This window comes from Pipistrellus hanaki (assembly GCF_964339955.1).
Source record: "Pipistrellus hanaki genome assembly, chromosome: 9".
NCBI lineage: Eukaryota > Metazoa > Chordata > Mammalia > Chiroptera > Vespertilionidae > Pipistrellus > Pipistrellus hanaki.
This window is the reverse complement of record NC_140511.1, coordinates 20517873-20536557: the sequence shown is the minus strand read 5'-3', so window position 1 is coordinate 20536557 and position 18685 is coordinate 20517873. Positions and strand designations below refer to the sequence as shown.

Sequence of the window (18685 nt, the reverse complement as noted above, 5' to 3'; positions counted from 1 at the left end):
CCTCCTGTCCCCCGCGCTTCCCCCTGCGGCTCCCACCGCCCTCACTCCCCGGCGGCCCGACGACCTCTCTCCAGCTCCCAGCCCAAACCCTAGAGCCGGCTCTCTACCCCGTGCGCCCCGCAGCTCCAAACGGCCAAGTGACAGTGGCCGTGGCCGTGGCCGTGGCGAGCCAACCGCCCTTGGAACCCTGCGAGGAGGGGGGCGGGGCGGGCACGCGGGGCTGGTGGGGGAGGGGCCGGGGAGAGAGCGAAGGGAGCTGAGAAGGGGCCTGGAGGGAGGGAAGAGGCCAGGAGACCCAGGCACCTTTCCTTAGAAAGTTCCTCTACTACCCCATAGGACTGGAGGGACTAAGAGCTCCTTCTCCCCTCCCCCTCCCCCAAAAGCCCCAAGACCCCACTTTTCACGCCCATCCCCATTAAGGAAGACAGCTGGCCTGGGACTAAATGGAAGGCTGACTTCTCCCAATGGAGATAGGCCTGGACCCTGAGTTTGAGGGTCTCATCTGCAGTCTGTATTCCCCTTCAAGGCTGGAGGGCGCTGGGGTGAGGTGGAAGGCTGATCTAGTCAAAAAAAGGCAGCCAGGGAGCTTGTTTCTCAGAGCCAAGGATGGCCCTCAGGAGACCAAGGCCACAGTTTTATCCTCTCAAGACCCACGAGAGGCAAAACCAAAACGAGTCCTACTTCCAGCACCTCTTTATTGAAATACCAGTATGTGTTTAGCCCCTAAAGTCATTGGTGGCAACAAACAAGTGAACCTAGTTACCTTTGGAGACAGTAGACCATCAGTCACTCACTGGGTAGAGACAGAAGGGAGAATTGTGACTGGTCAGGGGGGAGGTTCATGGAGCAGGTCCTTGAAATAAGACTAAATTTGGACATTCGGGGTGAGGGCTGCGAAGGCCAGAGAAACAATGTCTTTGACCAGTTCCATTTCCTTTTTTCTACAATTTCACATTTGATGACATGATGTGTTTATGTGTGGATTTGGGGTAGCTGGGGCCAAGAGGACGGACAGAAGGTTTCTGGTAGACCTCCATTATTAATTGTTCCGTTAGTTACTCCTCCTCCCTTTTCCTTCAATAAATGAAGCAGAAGAGGATAAAGAATATTCTCTGATTACTCACTGTGTGGAACTCAATTGGAAGTACAATAGTTCTCCACCCCCCAATATGGTCTTCATGAACCCAGCATAAGGCACTTGTTGTTGATCCTGAAAGCTTAGTTCTAAATTATTTTCCATCAAAGAAAGCTTCCCAGCTACGGACTGATTCCCGAAACCAGCAAATGGTCTCATAGGTGCCATCGATAACATGGAGAGCAGAGAAGGGAATCCTGTGAGATTTATCAACACACACCCCATATCCACACTATTAACATGCCAGAACTCCCCAAGGATAAGTTAAAGTTACAGTATTATCTTTGAATATGAAAGTATTTTTGCCAAATTCATTGTTTTTTTTCTGTGAACACCGACAGTGAAGAGTAAGAAACCAAAGTGAAGTATACAATGTGCAGTACAGAAAACATGAATGTGAAAATCAACCTGTAAAGTTAAAAAGGCAAAACACAAGTCATTTACAACTCACTGTAATTTGTATCCATCTCATTTTGGGGAGAGGCACAATATTGTAGAACACATTACACCATCCCTTATGCTCCTTTACAATGTATAATACAATCAACAAGCCCTCCCAGGCAACATGCTGAAATCAGAGCTCATTAACCTCTGAGCTCTCTAGAGATAACTGTAGTAGAGCCACGTTTGTATTTTACAGTTAAATAGACATACATAAATAAAACCAGGAGCCGAATACCCTCCATTCCATTAGCAATATGCTGACTTTTAAGTCTTGATTAGGGCACAGTTACAAAAACAAATCTGTTCTTTCAAATGGTTAGTCATTTTTCCTAATGTAAGATTGTCTGCCTCTTCCTGATTGATGTCTGATGATTATTAGTTGCCTCTTGCATGCCTTACCTGAGCTGGATTGCTCTCATCCAAGGCATGGGTTGCAGTAGATGCCTTGAGATTCAGATTTTTAAAACTCCTCTTCAAATATAATAAAAAATAAAGAAAACAGAGATATAAAAGTCATCAAGATGCATTTTCTACTGAAATAAAATTTTAAAATGCCGTTTATCTTATGGATAGTACAACGAAAGCAGTTCAATAATGAGAAGGAGCTGTGTGGCCTGGCTCTGTGTGTGTGTGTCTGTTTTAAAGAATGCTTGTTCTCAGGGTTGTTGTTGTTGATGTGGCCTCAGTTACTAGAGAAACTCCACGGATCTCGTTCCCTTTATGGTTCATGTCTAGGCATGCCTGGAGACCAGGAGACCCACGGTTTAATCTAAGTAAGAATGCTGGGGATGGTTAAAATGCCCCAACGGAAGACTGTGTTTGCTTTAGACAGTACCAGGAAGGCACCTTTCACGGGAATTATTTACTGTTTTAATTTCTGGGCTTTTGATGAATAGAGAGATGGGGAAGGAGCACTAAGAAAAGGAGGTGAGATTAGTGATGAGAAGGAAACGAAGAAGAAGCTAGAAAACAAACACCTTTTCTTTTAGCTTGGGCAAATTTATATTGGCTACATTTACCACTCCTACATAAAAGACAGAGAAGTGATGGGGAGTTGGGTATTAACACATAAACGCCATTGAACTTTTTCTATTTATTACAACTTTTGAAGCATGTTAGGAAGGAAGAAGAGAAGAATTAGACTGATTAGAAATGATTGGAGTTTATCAACTTCTTTTTAGATCTGTTTATTTTTTAAATTCCCATTTCCTCTTAGGAAATATAAAACTATATTTTGATTTAAATATATATATATATATATATATATATATATATATATATATCAACAAATGCCAGATTATCTTATTAACATTCATGATACTACATTTAGGAACTAGTTTATGTGTCAAAGCAAGACAAGATTGAAGTCAACTTAGTGCCTTTGAAGAACCAAACATCAACAAGTATGTTTCTGAGAGATTTTTCTTTCTAACGAAAATGAAATGCCAGCAGTTTTTATAATTTTATACTTCTGATTCCATTTTATTGCACTCTCATTAGTAAGAGTGCACCAGATTCTTAATTAGCTTGTATATATTTATTGATTAATCAATAATACTGCTTGAGATATGAAAATGTTAAATTAATCTTTCAGTAAATCAGAAACAATCTAAAAATAGGCTTTATATTTAAAGTTGTTTGAGCTCTTAGTAGTAGGAGTAAACATGTTGCATATTTACCGTCTTCAGAGAACACAGTCTAAGGATTTATGGTTAGCTGGAGAGAGACACAATTTGTATCTATAATAATAAAAGCATAATATGCAAATTAGCTGAACGGCCACCCGGAAGACCTCCCAAAGCCGGATTATGAGGGCCAAGGCAGCCAGGGCTGTGAAGGCCTACTCTTGCATGAATTTTGTGTATTGGGCCTCTAGTATATAAATAATTGAGATAATTACACAGTCATCTCTCAGGATCCCTGGAGGATTGGTTCCAGGACCTCTTATGGATACCAAAATCTGCAGATGCTAAAGGTCCTTATATAAATGGTGCTGTGTCCTATCTAATAAAGCTGGTATATGCTAATTAACTCTCGCACTGTCCCAAATATGGCGGCACCCAGTCAATAAGGAAGCAATATGCTAATTGACTGCCTGCCCTCAAATATGGTGGTGCCCACAGCCAATGAGGAATATGTTAATTGACTGCCACATCCTCAAAGATGGCAATGCCCACAGCCAAAAGAGGGAGGCACTCAGTCCCCTCAGCCTTGCTGGGGTGGCAGGCGGGCCTGTCCACTCTGTGTATCTGCCCCTGGAGTCTCCCAGACCCCTCAGTCCCCAGCCACCCAGGGCCAGCCCGAGGTGCAGGCAAGCCTTGGATGGCAGCTGTCTAAACACCCAGGGCCCGCCCAAGGCACAGGGAAGCCTTGGATAGTGCTGCCCTGCCACCCAGGGCCACCCAAGGCTCAGGTAACCTGGGCCAGCTGAGGCTTGCACTGCTGGCAGTGGCAGTAGCAGAGGTTTGATGGGTCATCGCTTTCCCCTGCTCACCAGGTCACCTCCCACCCGAGGGCTCCCGGACTCTGAGAAGGTGCAGGCTGGGCTAAGGGGGAAACCATGCCCCCCCACCCCTGTGCACGAATTTTGTGCACTGGGCCACTAGTTTGTATATAACCTACATCTTCCTGTGTACTTTAAATTATCTTTAGTTTATTTGTAATTCCTAATACAATGTAAATGCTATGTAAATAGTTGTTATACCGTATTGTTTATGGAATGATAAAATAAAAGTCTGTACAGGTTCAGTACAGATGCAACCATCCTAAATACATGGTGTAACATTTAAAAATATATAATTTATTGATTTTTTACAGAGAGGAAGGGGAGAGGAATAGAAAGTTAGAAACATTGATGAGAGAGAGACATTGATTAGCTGCCAAGGTACATGCAACCAAGGTACATGCCCTTGACCAGAATCAAACCCGGGACCTTTCAGTCTGCAGGCTGACTCTCTATCCATTAAGCCAAACCGGTTTAGGCTATGGTATAACATTTTTAAAAAATATTTTTGATCAAAGTTTGGTTGAACCTGAGGTTGCATAACCCACGGATTTGGAGGACTGACTGCATTTAATTACATTAATATACCCAATATGATAATTTAGATATTATTTGTATAATTATATTGCATATAATTATATTAAATGCCAAGATGGAACTTATGTATGCTGTGTTTAGGTTTAGGCATGTTTAGTTTTAGGTGGTGAAAGGACATGGTGGTGGTGGAATTAGATAGATGGAGCTGGAACTCCAACCCTGAACTGAAAAGAGAGATTGCGTAGTTTCCTAAAGCTGTATGAGTTGAAGTTGTGAGAACAAGTGAGATCTCTTCTCTTTATTGATCCTCCAGCACTTCCTAACCTGCTATGGCTCACACAGGACAGAAGACCACTAACAGCAACGTGTTATTCTTGCAGAATAGGGAGTGGCATGAGGAAAGCAGAAGGCTCAAGACCAGCTTCGAGAGCATCCATCTGCTATTTAGGGGCTGGCAAGAGGAAGTACATATTGGGAATGGTTAGTCCACAAGGAGAAGCGGAAGAGAGGATTCTCACCGAAGCCAAGCTGTTGTAAACAGGATTCTGTGCATATATGAGTCCAAGGGTAACTGCTGCCTTGGCACCACCAGGTCATAAGGTGTGGTCAGTGGAATTGGCCACAGAGCAGCAGAAGACCGCAGGGCACGGGCTCTATCAGAATGTTCTGCCTCAGTGCTGTATCAGCCAATCAGTAAAAGGTCCGTAAACTGCTCTGGCTGCTAGTAAATAGATTATCTTTCCTGGCCACTTCTCACCACTGATTAAACTCTGTCACCTCTAAAAAAAAGGGGGGGGGGGAGGCTAGATTGTCAAGCTTACCTCTTAAAAGAGGTAATTTTAGGGTTTTAGTACAACCACCAAGTCATCTAGCTGAATCAGTCAATTCTCTTATGGAGAAAGTATATTCTCCATAAGAAAACTGGCTGATTATCTTGTTAACTAATTAATTTATAAGAATAAAAAATACTTCATGCTATTCTTTTAAGAATTACTCTATGTCTACTTATTCTTGTTCTTATTTTCACTCTACCTAACTTGACACAATCCTTTTTTTCTTTGTAGATTTATACTTTTTAGTTTAAAATAAATTAAATAGTTCTTATTGTTATTATCTCTATATCCACAGACTATCTCTCAAGAATTTCATCAGGATTACATTTACTAAAGTTCACATTGTCCTTCCCCTCTTAGGTCTGTGGTTGGCAAACTGGGGTTTGCGAGCCACATGCGGCTCTTTGGCCCCTTGAGTGTGGCTCTTCCATAAAATACCATGTGCGGGCACTCACATACAGTACAATTGAAACTTTGTGACCCATGTGCAGAAGTCAGTTTTCAACTCTCAAAAGAAATGTCAGTCGTTGTACTGTTGATATTTGGCTCTGTTGACTAATAAGTTCGCTGACCACTGTGTTAGCTCATCCATTGTTTTTTTATTTTTATTTTTTTAAATATATTTTATTGATTTTTTACAGAGAGAAGGAGAGAGGGATAGAGAGCTAGAAACGTCAATGAGAGAGAAACATCAACCAGCCGCCTCCCGCACACCCCCCTCAGGGGATGTGCCCGCAACCAATGTACATGCCCTTGATTGGAATCGAACCCGGGACCCTTCAGTCCACAGACCGACGCTCTACCACTGAGCCAAACCAGCTTCGGCTCATCCATTGTTTTAATCTCAGGCTCAAACCCTGCTTATTGGGTAACATTTTCTTGGTGCTTTTTAGTTCATCTTGCTCATTCCCTTCTCTAACTCCTTTTGCACTTAGTCTATGTATTCTACAATTTGTATCTTCCATTGGTAAAAGAGCATTCTTTTCCAATATGTAATTGCATTTTGAAAACAAAATATTTTGTTATAATAGTAGAATATGATGCCATATATAACACTCATTTCTTATATTAGCAAAGAACATTGTATGCACATTTTCTTAGTGGGCTAGCTTGGTTTCCAGCTTGATGCAATTTCTCCATTGCACTCTGTAGCAGAACACCACTTAAATCATAGTGCTCAATAATTTATGGTTCCAGTTATAATGAATGTTCCCCCTGAGTTTGTATGTAACTGCATTAAAAAAACAATAGTGTTTTCAATGTTTCACAGCTTTGTTTCCTTTATGGCCTCCTGCAAAGACCCCAGATGAAAATTTGCCAATCTGTCCTGCTTTCTATTTTTATGAAGACAATCAAAGCTGGCCCAAGAAACACAATTTGTGACTTTTAAAATGGCCAATGATGTCTTTAAAATGTGATCTTCCATGACAATTTATAACAAAATGGTCCTATTTTTGTGGGAAGGGACGTAACATAACATGAGGTTATACATCAGTATGTATATATATTTCTATATAGACTTGGGGAATACTGCTAAACTTCTATAACAATGCTATATCACTGTCCGTTTATATATTTCAACTATTATATTACCCAGAGGCACATTAACTGTTGCACTTTTGAATGTCCAAAATTTACATTTTAGAAATAATGAGAAAAATATGTAAGTGTTCCCCCTCAAAAATAAAAATAAAAAAAGGAAATAGAAATAAAGTCAGAAAAAATGCTAGTCCTAAATAAAGCACTTGTATGGTAACTTTATAAAAAAGAAGCATGATGTTTAAGGTTCATTAATTTTATCAGTAAATGAATTTCATGTAGATTAGAGAGCTCTAAACTTAATTTCTTTTGGGGTTCAAATCAACATTGCATGACTGTACAATTTTACTATGTAACATGTTGGTGAATTTTATTTAATAATTAATGTAACTTCCTTATTATGTGGCTTGAACCTAATGGGACTGAGTTCATACATGGGTTCTATAGATGAACTATTCTAGATATAATATAATATAATATAATATAATATAATATAATATAATATAATATAATATAATATTTTATATTTATAAAAAATGTACTTTCTGTCAAAAGTGGGATTTTTGTTAAAGCATCTATAGTTTCCCCCTCATTAGCAATGACACACATGTGCAAATGGATGGATGATCCTAAGGATGTATTTACAACTTAAGGAAGGGAAGCTAATGAAATCAAACAGGTCTGATTATAAGACTGGCTATGACATCAAAAATCCAGTGAATTTAATGTTCAATTTAGATGATACTTTAAATTGTCTTGCCTATTTTAAACTGTTGTATGCAAAAACATTTTCATCTTATAGCTGAAGTTTAGATAAAATAAAGAAGACAAATGTCAATGTTTATCTTTATTGATGAACTTTGTGGGACTTGAAGATACTGTAGCAATCCAATTCATGTTAAAATGAAGAAATGCAATTCTAAAAACTGCTACTCATACCAGGTCATTTGGGTCATTTTCATGCTTTATACCATTTGATTTCCTGTTACAAAAGGTAAAATGTCTTTGATGGTCCCCTTCATCCTGTTCTGTGCATCCTCATTCCTAATGGCCGTTTACGGTGATGTCTACCCCAGATTCCTCTCCTCTTCCCAATGTCTCTGGAAAGAGCATGAGCCTCTTGTTCTACTTTGGGTAACCCATTTGGCACTTTCCAAAGGAAATCCTGGAAAGACAATGTCTTATAACAGGAATTTTAGACATCACACAAAAACAACAGAAGAGCTGTTTTTAGTCTTCACATGTCAGCAGCCATTTTCTATTCCATTTAAGTAGGAGGCTGGCTTGGGCTGGCCCCGTCAAGACCTTCTGCTAACTTCTTGTATCCGTTCAGTGGACATCACTATCTGGGTGTTTCATTGTCATAAAAAAACTCAGTATACCTCAACTGGAACCAAACATCATTCCATTTATACTAGCTCTTCGGCTGAACTTGATTATTTCAATGATGACATTGTTGTCTTGGTTACTAATGCTTGAAACATGGAGTAATTTGGGGTATCCTATTTCTCAAACTCTGTATCCAAATAGCACTTGTGTACATATTTGACTCCCTACTCTAGATTATTAACCTCTGAAAAGGCAGTTGGTTTTCTCCCAACTCCATGGCACTTAGCAGTGTCTTACATCATGGCTTCTTTTTCATAAAGTTACCATACAAGTGCTTTATTTATGACAAACATTTTTCTGACTTTATTTCTATTTTCTTTTTATTTTTTGAGGGGTAACACAGTATCTATTACAGAGTCATTAAATAGTCACAGAGTGAATATTAATTATAACAGAAGGTATAGTTGTCATTCATGTGTAGGAGATGATTTAAACAAGGTGTTTAAAATCATCATAAGCAAGTAACTGAAGGAAGTCTTGCGTGATGTTTAGTTTCTCTTTGATTGTTCTTTCCTGAAATCTAAGTACATTGGTATCCTACAGTTCTATTCATACTTCCAAGGCCTGCCTGGGCCTGTTGCAAAAAATTATGCCAGGAGAGGGTTCAAAGCCTTATCAGTTAACATGATTCACTCACTCAAAGTGCAGTAGAACAGTACGCCATTGTGGAAGGTGAAATAATCAAAGAATTATTAAATACCTGACAGTATTTTAATATTATAAGTACAAACATTAATCATTTGAAAAGGAAACATTTGAGTATGTGCTAATGCATATGTTTCCTTTAGTTCTGAAGCAAAGTTTATTTCAGCAATATATGAGCATTGTCCCGATTTTCAACTTTGTTATTTCCAATATAAATTTAAAAAGCAATCTTTTCAAAAGTTATCCCAGCAAAGGCTAGAAAAGAATAAAAAGGTGAAATGCATATTTGTCATAATAATCTTTGTTAAGCTTCAGGCATTAGTAAGCAATCAGAAGTGTAGAATACATTTGCAGTCTCTTTGACAACTAGGAGAGATCTCTCTTAAGGATTTTTCACCTTTACTGCACATTAGCATTACTTGGAGAGCTTTTAAAATCCTGATGCCCATTACTTGGGGAGCTTTTAAAACCCTCCTACCCGACTTAAATCAGAATGTCTGTGGGTAGGAGTCAGGCATCAGTATTTTTAAAAGATATTCAGGTGATTCCAAATTGCAGCAATTTGGAAACCCATGCAATTGAGTAAGGGCCAGGAGAAATATTGATACATCCCAGAAAGCTGAAATAAACAAGATGCTGTGGATGCGGAAGATCTTAAAGGTCCTAGTCACACCTTGATTTTATTTTTATATGTTCTGGGTATCCAAGATACTTAGGTACTTACTGAATTGAACTAGCCTTATTAAATCATGTCATTATTAGATGATTCTGCCACCCATTTCCACAGTCCTTATATTATCATTTTCATTCATCTTAAGCATCCAAGATAAGGAGTTTTAACAGTTACATCACTCCAGTGTGCCAGAAGCCATCCATATCAGGCTTCCTTCTAACATTCCTGGTACACACACACACACACACACACACACACACACACACAAAGAAGAAGAAAAAGAAAAAAACACATTCCTGGTACAAACTGTAACAGATTGAGTTTCTTGGAAACAGACTGAGATAAGAGCTGCAGCTATTTGGCCCCTTGCGTGTGACTTTCCACAAAATACCATGGTCTGGGCGAGTCTATTTTGAAGAAGTGGCATTAGAAGAAGTTTAAGTTTAAAAAATTTGTCTCTCAAAAGAAATTTCAATTGTTGTACTGTTGATATTGGCCTCTGTTGACTAATGAGTTTGCCAACCACTGTCCTAGAAGATTGCTGTTTCACAGACCTCCTCTTCTGAGTTGTAAAGCTGCCGTTCACACAGAGGTCTGACTTCACACCCAGGTCTGACTCCGAAGCCCAAGCCCGTATTCTTCAACATTGCACTGTGCAAGAAGATAAAGATGTGACGAAACAATAGCATTGGTCAAAAAAGACTACTTGCGCCGAAACCGGTTTGGCTCAGTGGTAGAGCCTCGGTCTGCGGACTGAAAGGTCCCAGGTTCGATTCCGGTCAGGGGCATGTACATTGGTTGCGGGCACGTCCACAGTAGGAGGTGTGTAAGAGGCAGCTGGTCGATGTTTCTCTCTCATCGACATTTCTATCTCTCTCCCACTCTGTAAAAAAATCAATAAAATATATTAAAAAAAAAAAAAAAGACTACTTGCAAGTTCAGTGTGAGGCAGTGGGGTGATGCTACTTGCCACCAAGGTAAATGTGACCTGAAGCTGCGCTGTAGAAATACAGGGCTTAGAGCAAGGGCGGCGACAGTCCCACGTGGTCCTGGGTGATGGAGCACACCTGGAGTGCTGTGTGCACGTGGGCTCCACATTCTCAGAGGATCACTGACTCACCTGAAACCCAGCCAGTGGGGAGCACCCAGTGGGGAAGGCTGAGTAACATGTCTCATGCAAGAACTGTTAAAACGCTGAGAGTAGTAGTCCTCGCTGAGAGTAGTAGTCCTCTCGGAGGAGACTCAGTACAGGCTGAATAGCTAGTATTTAAAGTGTGATCACGTGGTGGAGGATGAGACACACTCCAAAGGGAAGAATGAGACTGCTTAGATAGAGAAGCAAAGAGGAGGATTTGGCTCCTCACAGGGAGAGAGGACCACTTGGTGTTTGGAGCTGTTTAGAAAGGAAATGGGCTTCCTTGTCAGAGAGTGAAATCCATTTTCGCTGATCAGAACCGGAATGAGCACTTATGGTGGGTGTTTCAAGATCTATATGTCAGGTGTGGTGGTTCTGACATTTTAAAGGTACAAGGCCCACCTGGGAGAACTTGTTAACAGTTAACAGTTAACTACGTAGTTAACTAGCACTGGTTTCCAGGCCTTGTTTTTAGAAGTGTTGACTCAGTAGACCCAGTCCAAGGTCCAAAGTTCTGCCTATATATATATATATATATATGCTTTTTTATTGTTTAAAGTATTACATATACTAGTACATACATCTTCTTTTTTTTTTTTCATTGACCTTTCCCCAGCCTCCCCCAACCCCTGTCACATGCCCTCATTCCAACCCCCCTCCCCCGCCCCCGCAGTGTCTTGTGTCCATTGGCCGAGCTTAAATGTATGCATACAAGTCCTTTGGTTGATCTCTCTCTCCTACTCCTTCTCCCCAACACTCCCCAGCCTTCCTGCTGTAATTTGACAGTCTGTTCATGCTCTACTGTAGCAGGGTGGACCTAAACCAGATGGGCCCACACTTTGAGAACTAGTGAGGCTGATAAACTCTGAAATCTCTTCCACTTGTTTCTCAAATAAACATTGCAGTAAGTAATGTCTGTAGTCAACATATGACTGTTCAGAGAAAGTTGTAAGTTTTATAAAAGATTCAAGACAAAACTCTTTAATATGGTGACAGTTATAATGAGAGGTGAAAATTATTGGAATGTAGGATATTAGCATATGGAAGGAGAAGGCTTGATTCTCAACTTATCAGATGGGACTTAAAAAGTGCAATGGAAGTTACAGATGCAGTTTGAAAATCTTTAAGCAAAGAACCCTATTTACGTAGACAAGGAGCGATTTCACGGGGACCTTGAAAAAAGCTGAGCATCCAAAATGACAGCACCTGTGTAAGGCTAAACACCCACCAGGTGTTGGGGCCCAGGCTAATATAAAGTTCCACTTGAGACTAACAGCACAAGTGTGAGTGAGAGTTGGAAACTGAAAGCGGAGTTGGTCTTCTGACTCTGGCCCACTTTTTGTTGGGGCTGAAGATTTCTCGCTGGCAAGTACAATATTTTTTATTAATATTGACTTTTATTTAAAGCATGCAAACGGAGAGCCACGTTTTAAAACGTTTTTGCTCTTTAGAAATAATGTTTCTTAAAAGTGGGGCTTGGTGTAATTACTGCCCAATATAAAGACTTTTTCTTTTAAGTTGCATAATGATGTTTTATTGGTTCCTAAGTGTATTACATAGCTTTAAAAATATATTTTTCCTTTGAAGTTCGTTAAAAACTAGCTAGTTGAAGAGGTGGTCTTTTTGCCTGTTTTGTTGATTGATGCTACTCATGTGCTTATTTATTAAAAACTAGCAAATAATTTCTAATTAAAATTTAAGGCATATCCAATTACCAAATAGTAATTACATGTTGGTAAGTGAGGCTCTTGGTTCTATTTAATTTATTCTTGCTTCCTTTTAAAGGTTGCAGGCCTCATAGACTTTTTTTTTTCCTGGAATCATGAGAGATGAAATCGCAACAGCAGTTTTCTTTGTCACAAGACTGGTGAAAAAGCATAATAAACTGAGTAAACAGCAAGTAGAAAACTTCGCAGAAAAGCTGATGACTATCTTGTTTAAAACATACAGAAGCCACTGGCATTCTGAGTGTCCTTCTAAAGGGCAAGCCTTCAGGTGAGCGCTTGTGTGTGGAATGGGGAAGGGGAGGAACAGGCACCGGCAATAGTTTTGTTGGCAGTCTATGAGGGATGCCAGTTTTGTGGACGCGGATTTATTCGTTTGAAGGTGGCCTTGCTTGAAAAAAAGATACTTAGTGATGGTGCAGTTGAATATTATAGCACAAACCCCCTTATGTGAGGTGGATTAAGCAATTTCTAACTTGTATTTACGATGAAAGATACACCGTGGACGCTTGGTGAATTAATTGTGTGACAGTGATGCAACTCGCATTCTGAGCTGCTGTGAGAAAAGCTGATGTTTTACTCTTATTTGTAAACTAGAAGGTGGGGAAGGGGTGAGAGTGTTACAGAAAACCGAAGAAGAACAAAGCAATACTTAGAAAGATGGAGTTACATTTATTACATGCCGGTCATTTCCCAGAGGAAAATGTCTCTCAAATTCTGGGCCTCAACATGCAGGAATTCTCCCTATTTATATGATTTTACCTTCTTTGTCTCCCAAATATGGAGTGTTTCCGGCCCCTTTTGCACGTTCTTAAAGAGCCCGTATGTGCTGGGTTTTGAGACATCAACCAGAAGCCTAGCCTGGCGCCAGCACTGATAACCTTGTCTAGGGAAGGTTTCATGGCCTAGCTGAAGTGGGAGTAGTCTTAGCAAGCAAGAATTTACAGAAGTCAATTAGCAGGGTTAAAATCTCAAACAGGAGTTTTCATATTCATATAAGGTGGATGCTTCAAGAGAAAGCAGGGGTGAGGTGGGAACTTTGTGTTTTGCAACAGAAGCCTAGAACCATATTTCTTAATAAATCCTAATTAAAACAGAGTGTGGTTGTTCTCACAATGCCTGTCTGTGCCCTTGAAGTGGCTGGTAATGGTGACCTCCATGCCTGATAGTTTCTCTGATTCTCCTGCTAAAGCACCCGAGGACACGCCTTTGTTTCCCTTTTCTTGCTTTTTAAGGTGTATCAGGATAAACAATAATCAGAATAAAGATCCCATTCTACAGAGGGCTTGTGCTGAAAGTAATGTAAAATTTTCTCACCTGGGACTTCCAAAGGAGATGACCATATGGATAGATCCCTTTGAAGTTTGCTGTAGGTGAGTAATCTCGTTGGAAGTAAGAGTCTGTGTTCCCTCTGGCAGGGGGAAACCTTAGGCTATTTAGTCAGTTCTGTGCATGTTTGTGAAAGATGGTGCTCAAAGCCCTGGGCTAACAGCCAGGGCAATGGTTGGTTAAGGTTTTAGTTGCAAACTTGATTAGACAGTGCAGATTTCCAGTAGGAGTGGGAAGCACAACAATTTTGCCTAATAGTTGAAATTTGATTTTAATCCCTGCCAATAGTAGATTATAATATCTAAGTCCTGCAGGCCATATGAAGGGGGAGGAGGAGTTATCTACCATGGAGCAATTCAGCCCAACAGTTCAAACAAAAGAAACGAGTCTTTGTCTTTTTCTGAGCAGTTAACCAACATAGCTCTTATGCTATCAATTACAACAATGCTATCAATCTCTCACCAATTACAACAGGGCAGTAGCTGAAGGTTGTAATGTTTGTCAACTTGCCTTGCTGTCAAGTCATTTCAATTTGTTTTTCAGAATAACTCTTTTTGTAAGTTAGTGAGTTGTCTCCAGAAGAAATTAGAGATAAGCTGTGAGACATTGAATCCTAAACAAATAACTTTATTTTCTTTTCCTACTTAGGTATGGTGAGAAAAATCGCCCATTTACAGTTGCTTCTTTCAAAGGCAGATGGAAGGAATGGGAGCTTTCCCAAAAAGTCCTGGATGCTGTCAGTAGAGCCTCACTAGACTACTCCTCAGGCACTTCTTCCGATGAAGAAAGTTGTAACAAAGAGCCCCGGCTAATTCCTAAAGTCAGCAATCCGAAGAGTATTTATCAGGTAAAGTGTATTCCAAGTCTTCTATCTACTTTAATGCCTGTTCTGATTTTAAAAGAATTTGCTAACTGTAAAAGCAAAGAAACAATAATTGGAAAACATGGTAAAACAAAACAAAACCACAAAGTTTAAAATCACAATATTAATATTCTGGTAAAATGTTTTTTTGGGATTTTTTGGTTTGTTTGTTTTTTTATATGTAGTTCATCTACTTGGCTGAATGACTAGGACCTATACTATTGTTTGCAGTCCCATTTTTCCATATAGTATAAGGAAATAAATTTCCTTTCACCTAAATTTCTTCAGAATTAAATATTAAAATTAGTGGGCTTTCTTCTTCTCTTTAACCACAACCCATAGAAAGACATGCATCGCTATATGTTAGAAAGTTTTATGAAACACCACTTACCCTTAGTAGGAACAATGTTCCCAACACTTTGAATTAAATTAAATTGATTTCAACCACCTGAATGGATCTCATGATTCACTAATCCACAGTTTGAAAAACACTGATCTAGGGAGATCTGTGTTGACACTTTGTAGGTGTATACTTGAATGTTTTCTTAAAATAATCACTTATGTATTCACATATTAAAGAATTTAAAGACTTAAATTTTTAATATTCATTTGCTTTCCTAGTAATTTACTCAATTTATTATTGGCAGATATCTAGATTAACTATTTCCACATTGTTATATTAAAAAAAACTGATAATTCATACAGAAATGTCTGAATTTTAAATTATTTCTGGAGATTTGATTCTCAGACATGGAATTGCTGGGTCATTAAAGTGTATGGACATTTTACTCATTCTCAATGTACAGCCAAAGTACCTGTTAGAAAATTATATTTGTAGTTTAACCAGCTTTAAGTGAAAATGTTTACCATTTTTTCTAAAATTAAGTATTCTCACTTAAAAATAGTTTTGATAACAATACTATTACAGATATTATTAAATGTTAAAAATTAAAAATCTCCATGTCCCCAAATGTTTTAGGTATTTACTGTCTTAATGAATTTCCTCTTTTTTATCTACTTATCATTTAAGTAGATTAAATATATGTTTATAGGGAATGAATGTACTTGAAGAGTATTTTAACTTGTCACTTTACTGAAAAATATTTCTCTAGCTTGTTTAGTTTTCTAAACTATATATATATAGTTTGTACATAGTTCTATATATATAAAAGTTTAAAACTATATAGTGAAATATTTGCCCTTAATTCTATTTTTAATTGATTTCTTAATTAAATTATTGTCTAAAGTTTTATACATGATATGTCTCCCTTTTCCCTGCTTAACCCCCTGCCCCACCCCCCAGCCATTCCCATCCCACGAAATCCCACACTGCCACAGTGTCTGTCTATTGGTTACACTAATATGCATGCATACAAGTCCTTTGGTTGCTCTCTACCCCCTGCCTCCCATTCCCTGCCATTTGTCTCTGGATCTATTCTTGTTCATCAAATTATGGTGATCATTATATCCCACATGTGAGTGAGATCATGTGATATTTATCTTCTGACTAGCTTATTTTGCTTAGCATAATGTTCTCCAGTTCCATCCATGCTGTTGCAAATGGTAAAAGTTCCTTCTACTTTATAGTGGCTTAGTATTCCATTGTGTAGATGTCATTCTTCATTTCTTCTTGGTTCTTCATTTCCTCCTGGTTCTTACATATATTGTTGACTTTGTCTTCCATCCTTTTCAGCGTCTTATGTCCATTACTCTGAATTCTTTCTCTGACATATTGCTTGCCTCAATTTCATTTACTTTCTCTTCCAGTGATTCCTCCTCTTTTTTTTTTTTTTTTTTTTTGTATGGGGGCTGGTTTTTTGTCTCCCCATGTTCACTCCTTTCATGGTTTCTGGTTATGTAGCTCACTCTCTTCTGCATTGACTTAAAGGCATAAAATACAACATGACAAGACACAATACACAGGGCACCAAACACAAATACCAATAACCTGAAATAAAGGTGACCACCAGAGAAAAGAGAATTAGGGGAGAAAAAATAGTGCAAAAATGATATTGCGAAAAGAAAAAATGTAAGAGAAAAAAGAAGAAAAAAAAGGGGGAAAATATATGTATATGTATATGTATATGTATATGTATATGTATATGTATATGTATATGTACATGATATGTATATATAGGGAGAAAACCCCCAAAACCAACAGTGAATCCAAAAAATGCAAACAATAAACATCCAGCTGAATCTTAGGAGGCAGAGCTATTTTCAGGATATTTCCAGGCTATCTCTAACCTTTCTGTTTATGGATTGCCTCATCAGCTATATATTTTATTTATATTTATTTATTTATTTATTTATTTTTACAGAAAGGAAGGGAGAGGAATAGAGAGTTAGAAACATTGATGAGATAGAAACATTGATCAGCCACCTCCTTCACACTCCCACTGGGATGTGCCTGCAACCAAGGTACATGCCCCTGACCAGAATTGAACCTGTGACCCTTCAGTCAGCAGGCCAACATCTATCCACTGAGCCAAATCAGCCAGGGCCATCAGCTATGTTTAATTCACCAATTCCAGGTAGATGTTGTTCAATTCAGCTGTTCCTTCTATCTGCTCTGTCAGAAGGTGCAGGGTCCATCTGCATATTTGATGCCACTTTGTCTCCCCTGGACAAACTTTTTAGGCTCCTGTGGCTGGGGAGGCTGGAATCTTGGTGTTCGTGGGTTCATAGCTGATGTGGTTGTAGGGTCCCAGGAGGTATCCGAGGTCTCCCCAGTTGAAGGTAAGACTGGGCTTTTGATCACAGCTGCTCTCCCCTTCAAGATGGCATAATCTCTATGGCAGAGTCAGCTGCTCAGAAGAGATTTCAGCAATAGTAGAGGCTGCCCAGCCAGAGGAGCCTGGTTCACCAGTACCATGGAATATAGCTGTCTGTCATTTACAAATACAGACACTCCATGCACATCCATGCTCTCACTCACACACTATTTTGCAGCCTGCCATCCTGTTGGCTGATATTTCCCCCCATCCTGAGAGCTAATTCTATTTTTATGCTTAGAAATTTATGCTTCCATTTAGAGAGCAATATCCTTTCAGAGTATATTCTACAAAATATCTGTATTGGTCACTTGATATGTTTAAAATGGATATTTCTAGACCTCCACCCAGAGATCATGAATAGACTGTTTTGGGTTCCACCAGTGAGGTGGAGTGAGGTAGGGGAGAGCATACAAATATATAGACATTTGCATAAATGTGTTTTTAAATTTTTATTTGAATTAAAAAATACTTTTATTTAAAGGTATGAAATTGACTTGCTTTGTACCCTCGAAAATGCTAGCCAATTTTCCAAATATGATTATCCACTTCTCTTTATTTGTACTTCCTATGCTTTTGGAAACATTTAATTTCTGAGTTATAAGTTTTATTTAAACCTTAGAGCTAGCTTGTTATAATAGTTTAAAAATATCTTTATGCCATCATTTTATCCTTTTCTTTTTTTTTTTCTAGGTTGAAAACTTAAAACAGCCCTTTCATACTTGGTTCCAAATCCCTCCCAAAAAGAACATAGTGGATGGCCGTCTGGGCCACCTGAAAAATGCTTATCACATGCTGCACAAGAACCCCAAGGGCCATAAGTCTGGGGCTGTGTGCCAGGTGGACAGGTACCACTGGGTCAACACCAACCGTAAGGCAGTGGCTGCGTGCTCAGTGCCATAGCGCTCAGAGGAGCCACTTTATTGTCTCTAAAACAAAACTAGTCTGAGGTTGGCAGGCTCATGAAATAGAAAAAGTAACAGAGACCAGGATGCATGATGGTGAATCCTCTCACTTTTAATTCTTATTTAATTTTATATGAAGTTTTATATAACACTAATGAATGTATCCTGAAGGTAATAGAATGAAGATATTAACCTGTGATAAGATTTAATGAATTATGAAAAGTAACGGTTTAAATAAATGTGTTGTTTTTAATATAT

The 18685-nt window shown here is 39.0% G+C and overlaps 2 protein-coding genes across 2 annotated transcripts in view; one reads left to right on the top strand and one right to left on the bottom strand.

Annotated features, from left to right (window-relative positions):
* HOATZ (HOATZ cilia and flagella associated protein) overlaps window positions 1-2237 on the bottom strand; it is a 29969-nt gene extending 27732 nt beyond the window's left edge. Inside the window, exon 1 of the mRNA XM_084893871.1 lies at window positions 1979-2237. The gene's annotated coding sequence lies outside the window, so the exon portion shown is untranslated. The remainder of the gene's footprint in view (window positions 1-1978) is intronic.
* A 10418-nt stretch (window positions 2238-12655) lies between these two features.
* BTG4 (BTG anti-proliferation factor 4) lies at window positions 12656-18425 on the top strand (the record flags this gene model as incomplete). Its single annotated transcript, XM_084894029.1, has 4 exons — window positions 12656-12828; window positions 13793-13930; window positions 14535-14733; window positions 18216-18425. 4 exons carry the CDS (start codon window positions 12656-12658, stop codon window positions 18423-18425), a joined length of 720 nt encoding a protein of 239 aa, XP_084750155.1.
* Window positions 18426-18685: the final 260 nt, after the last annotated feature.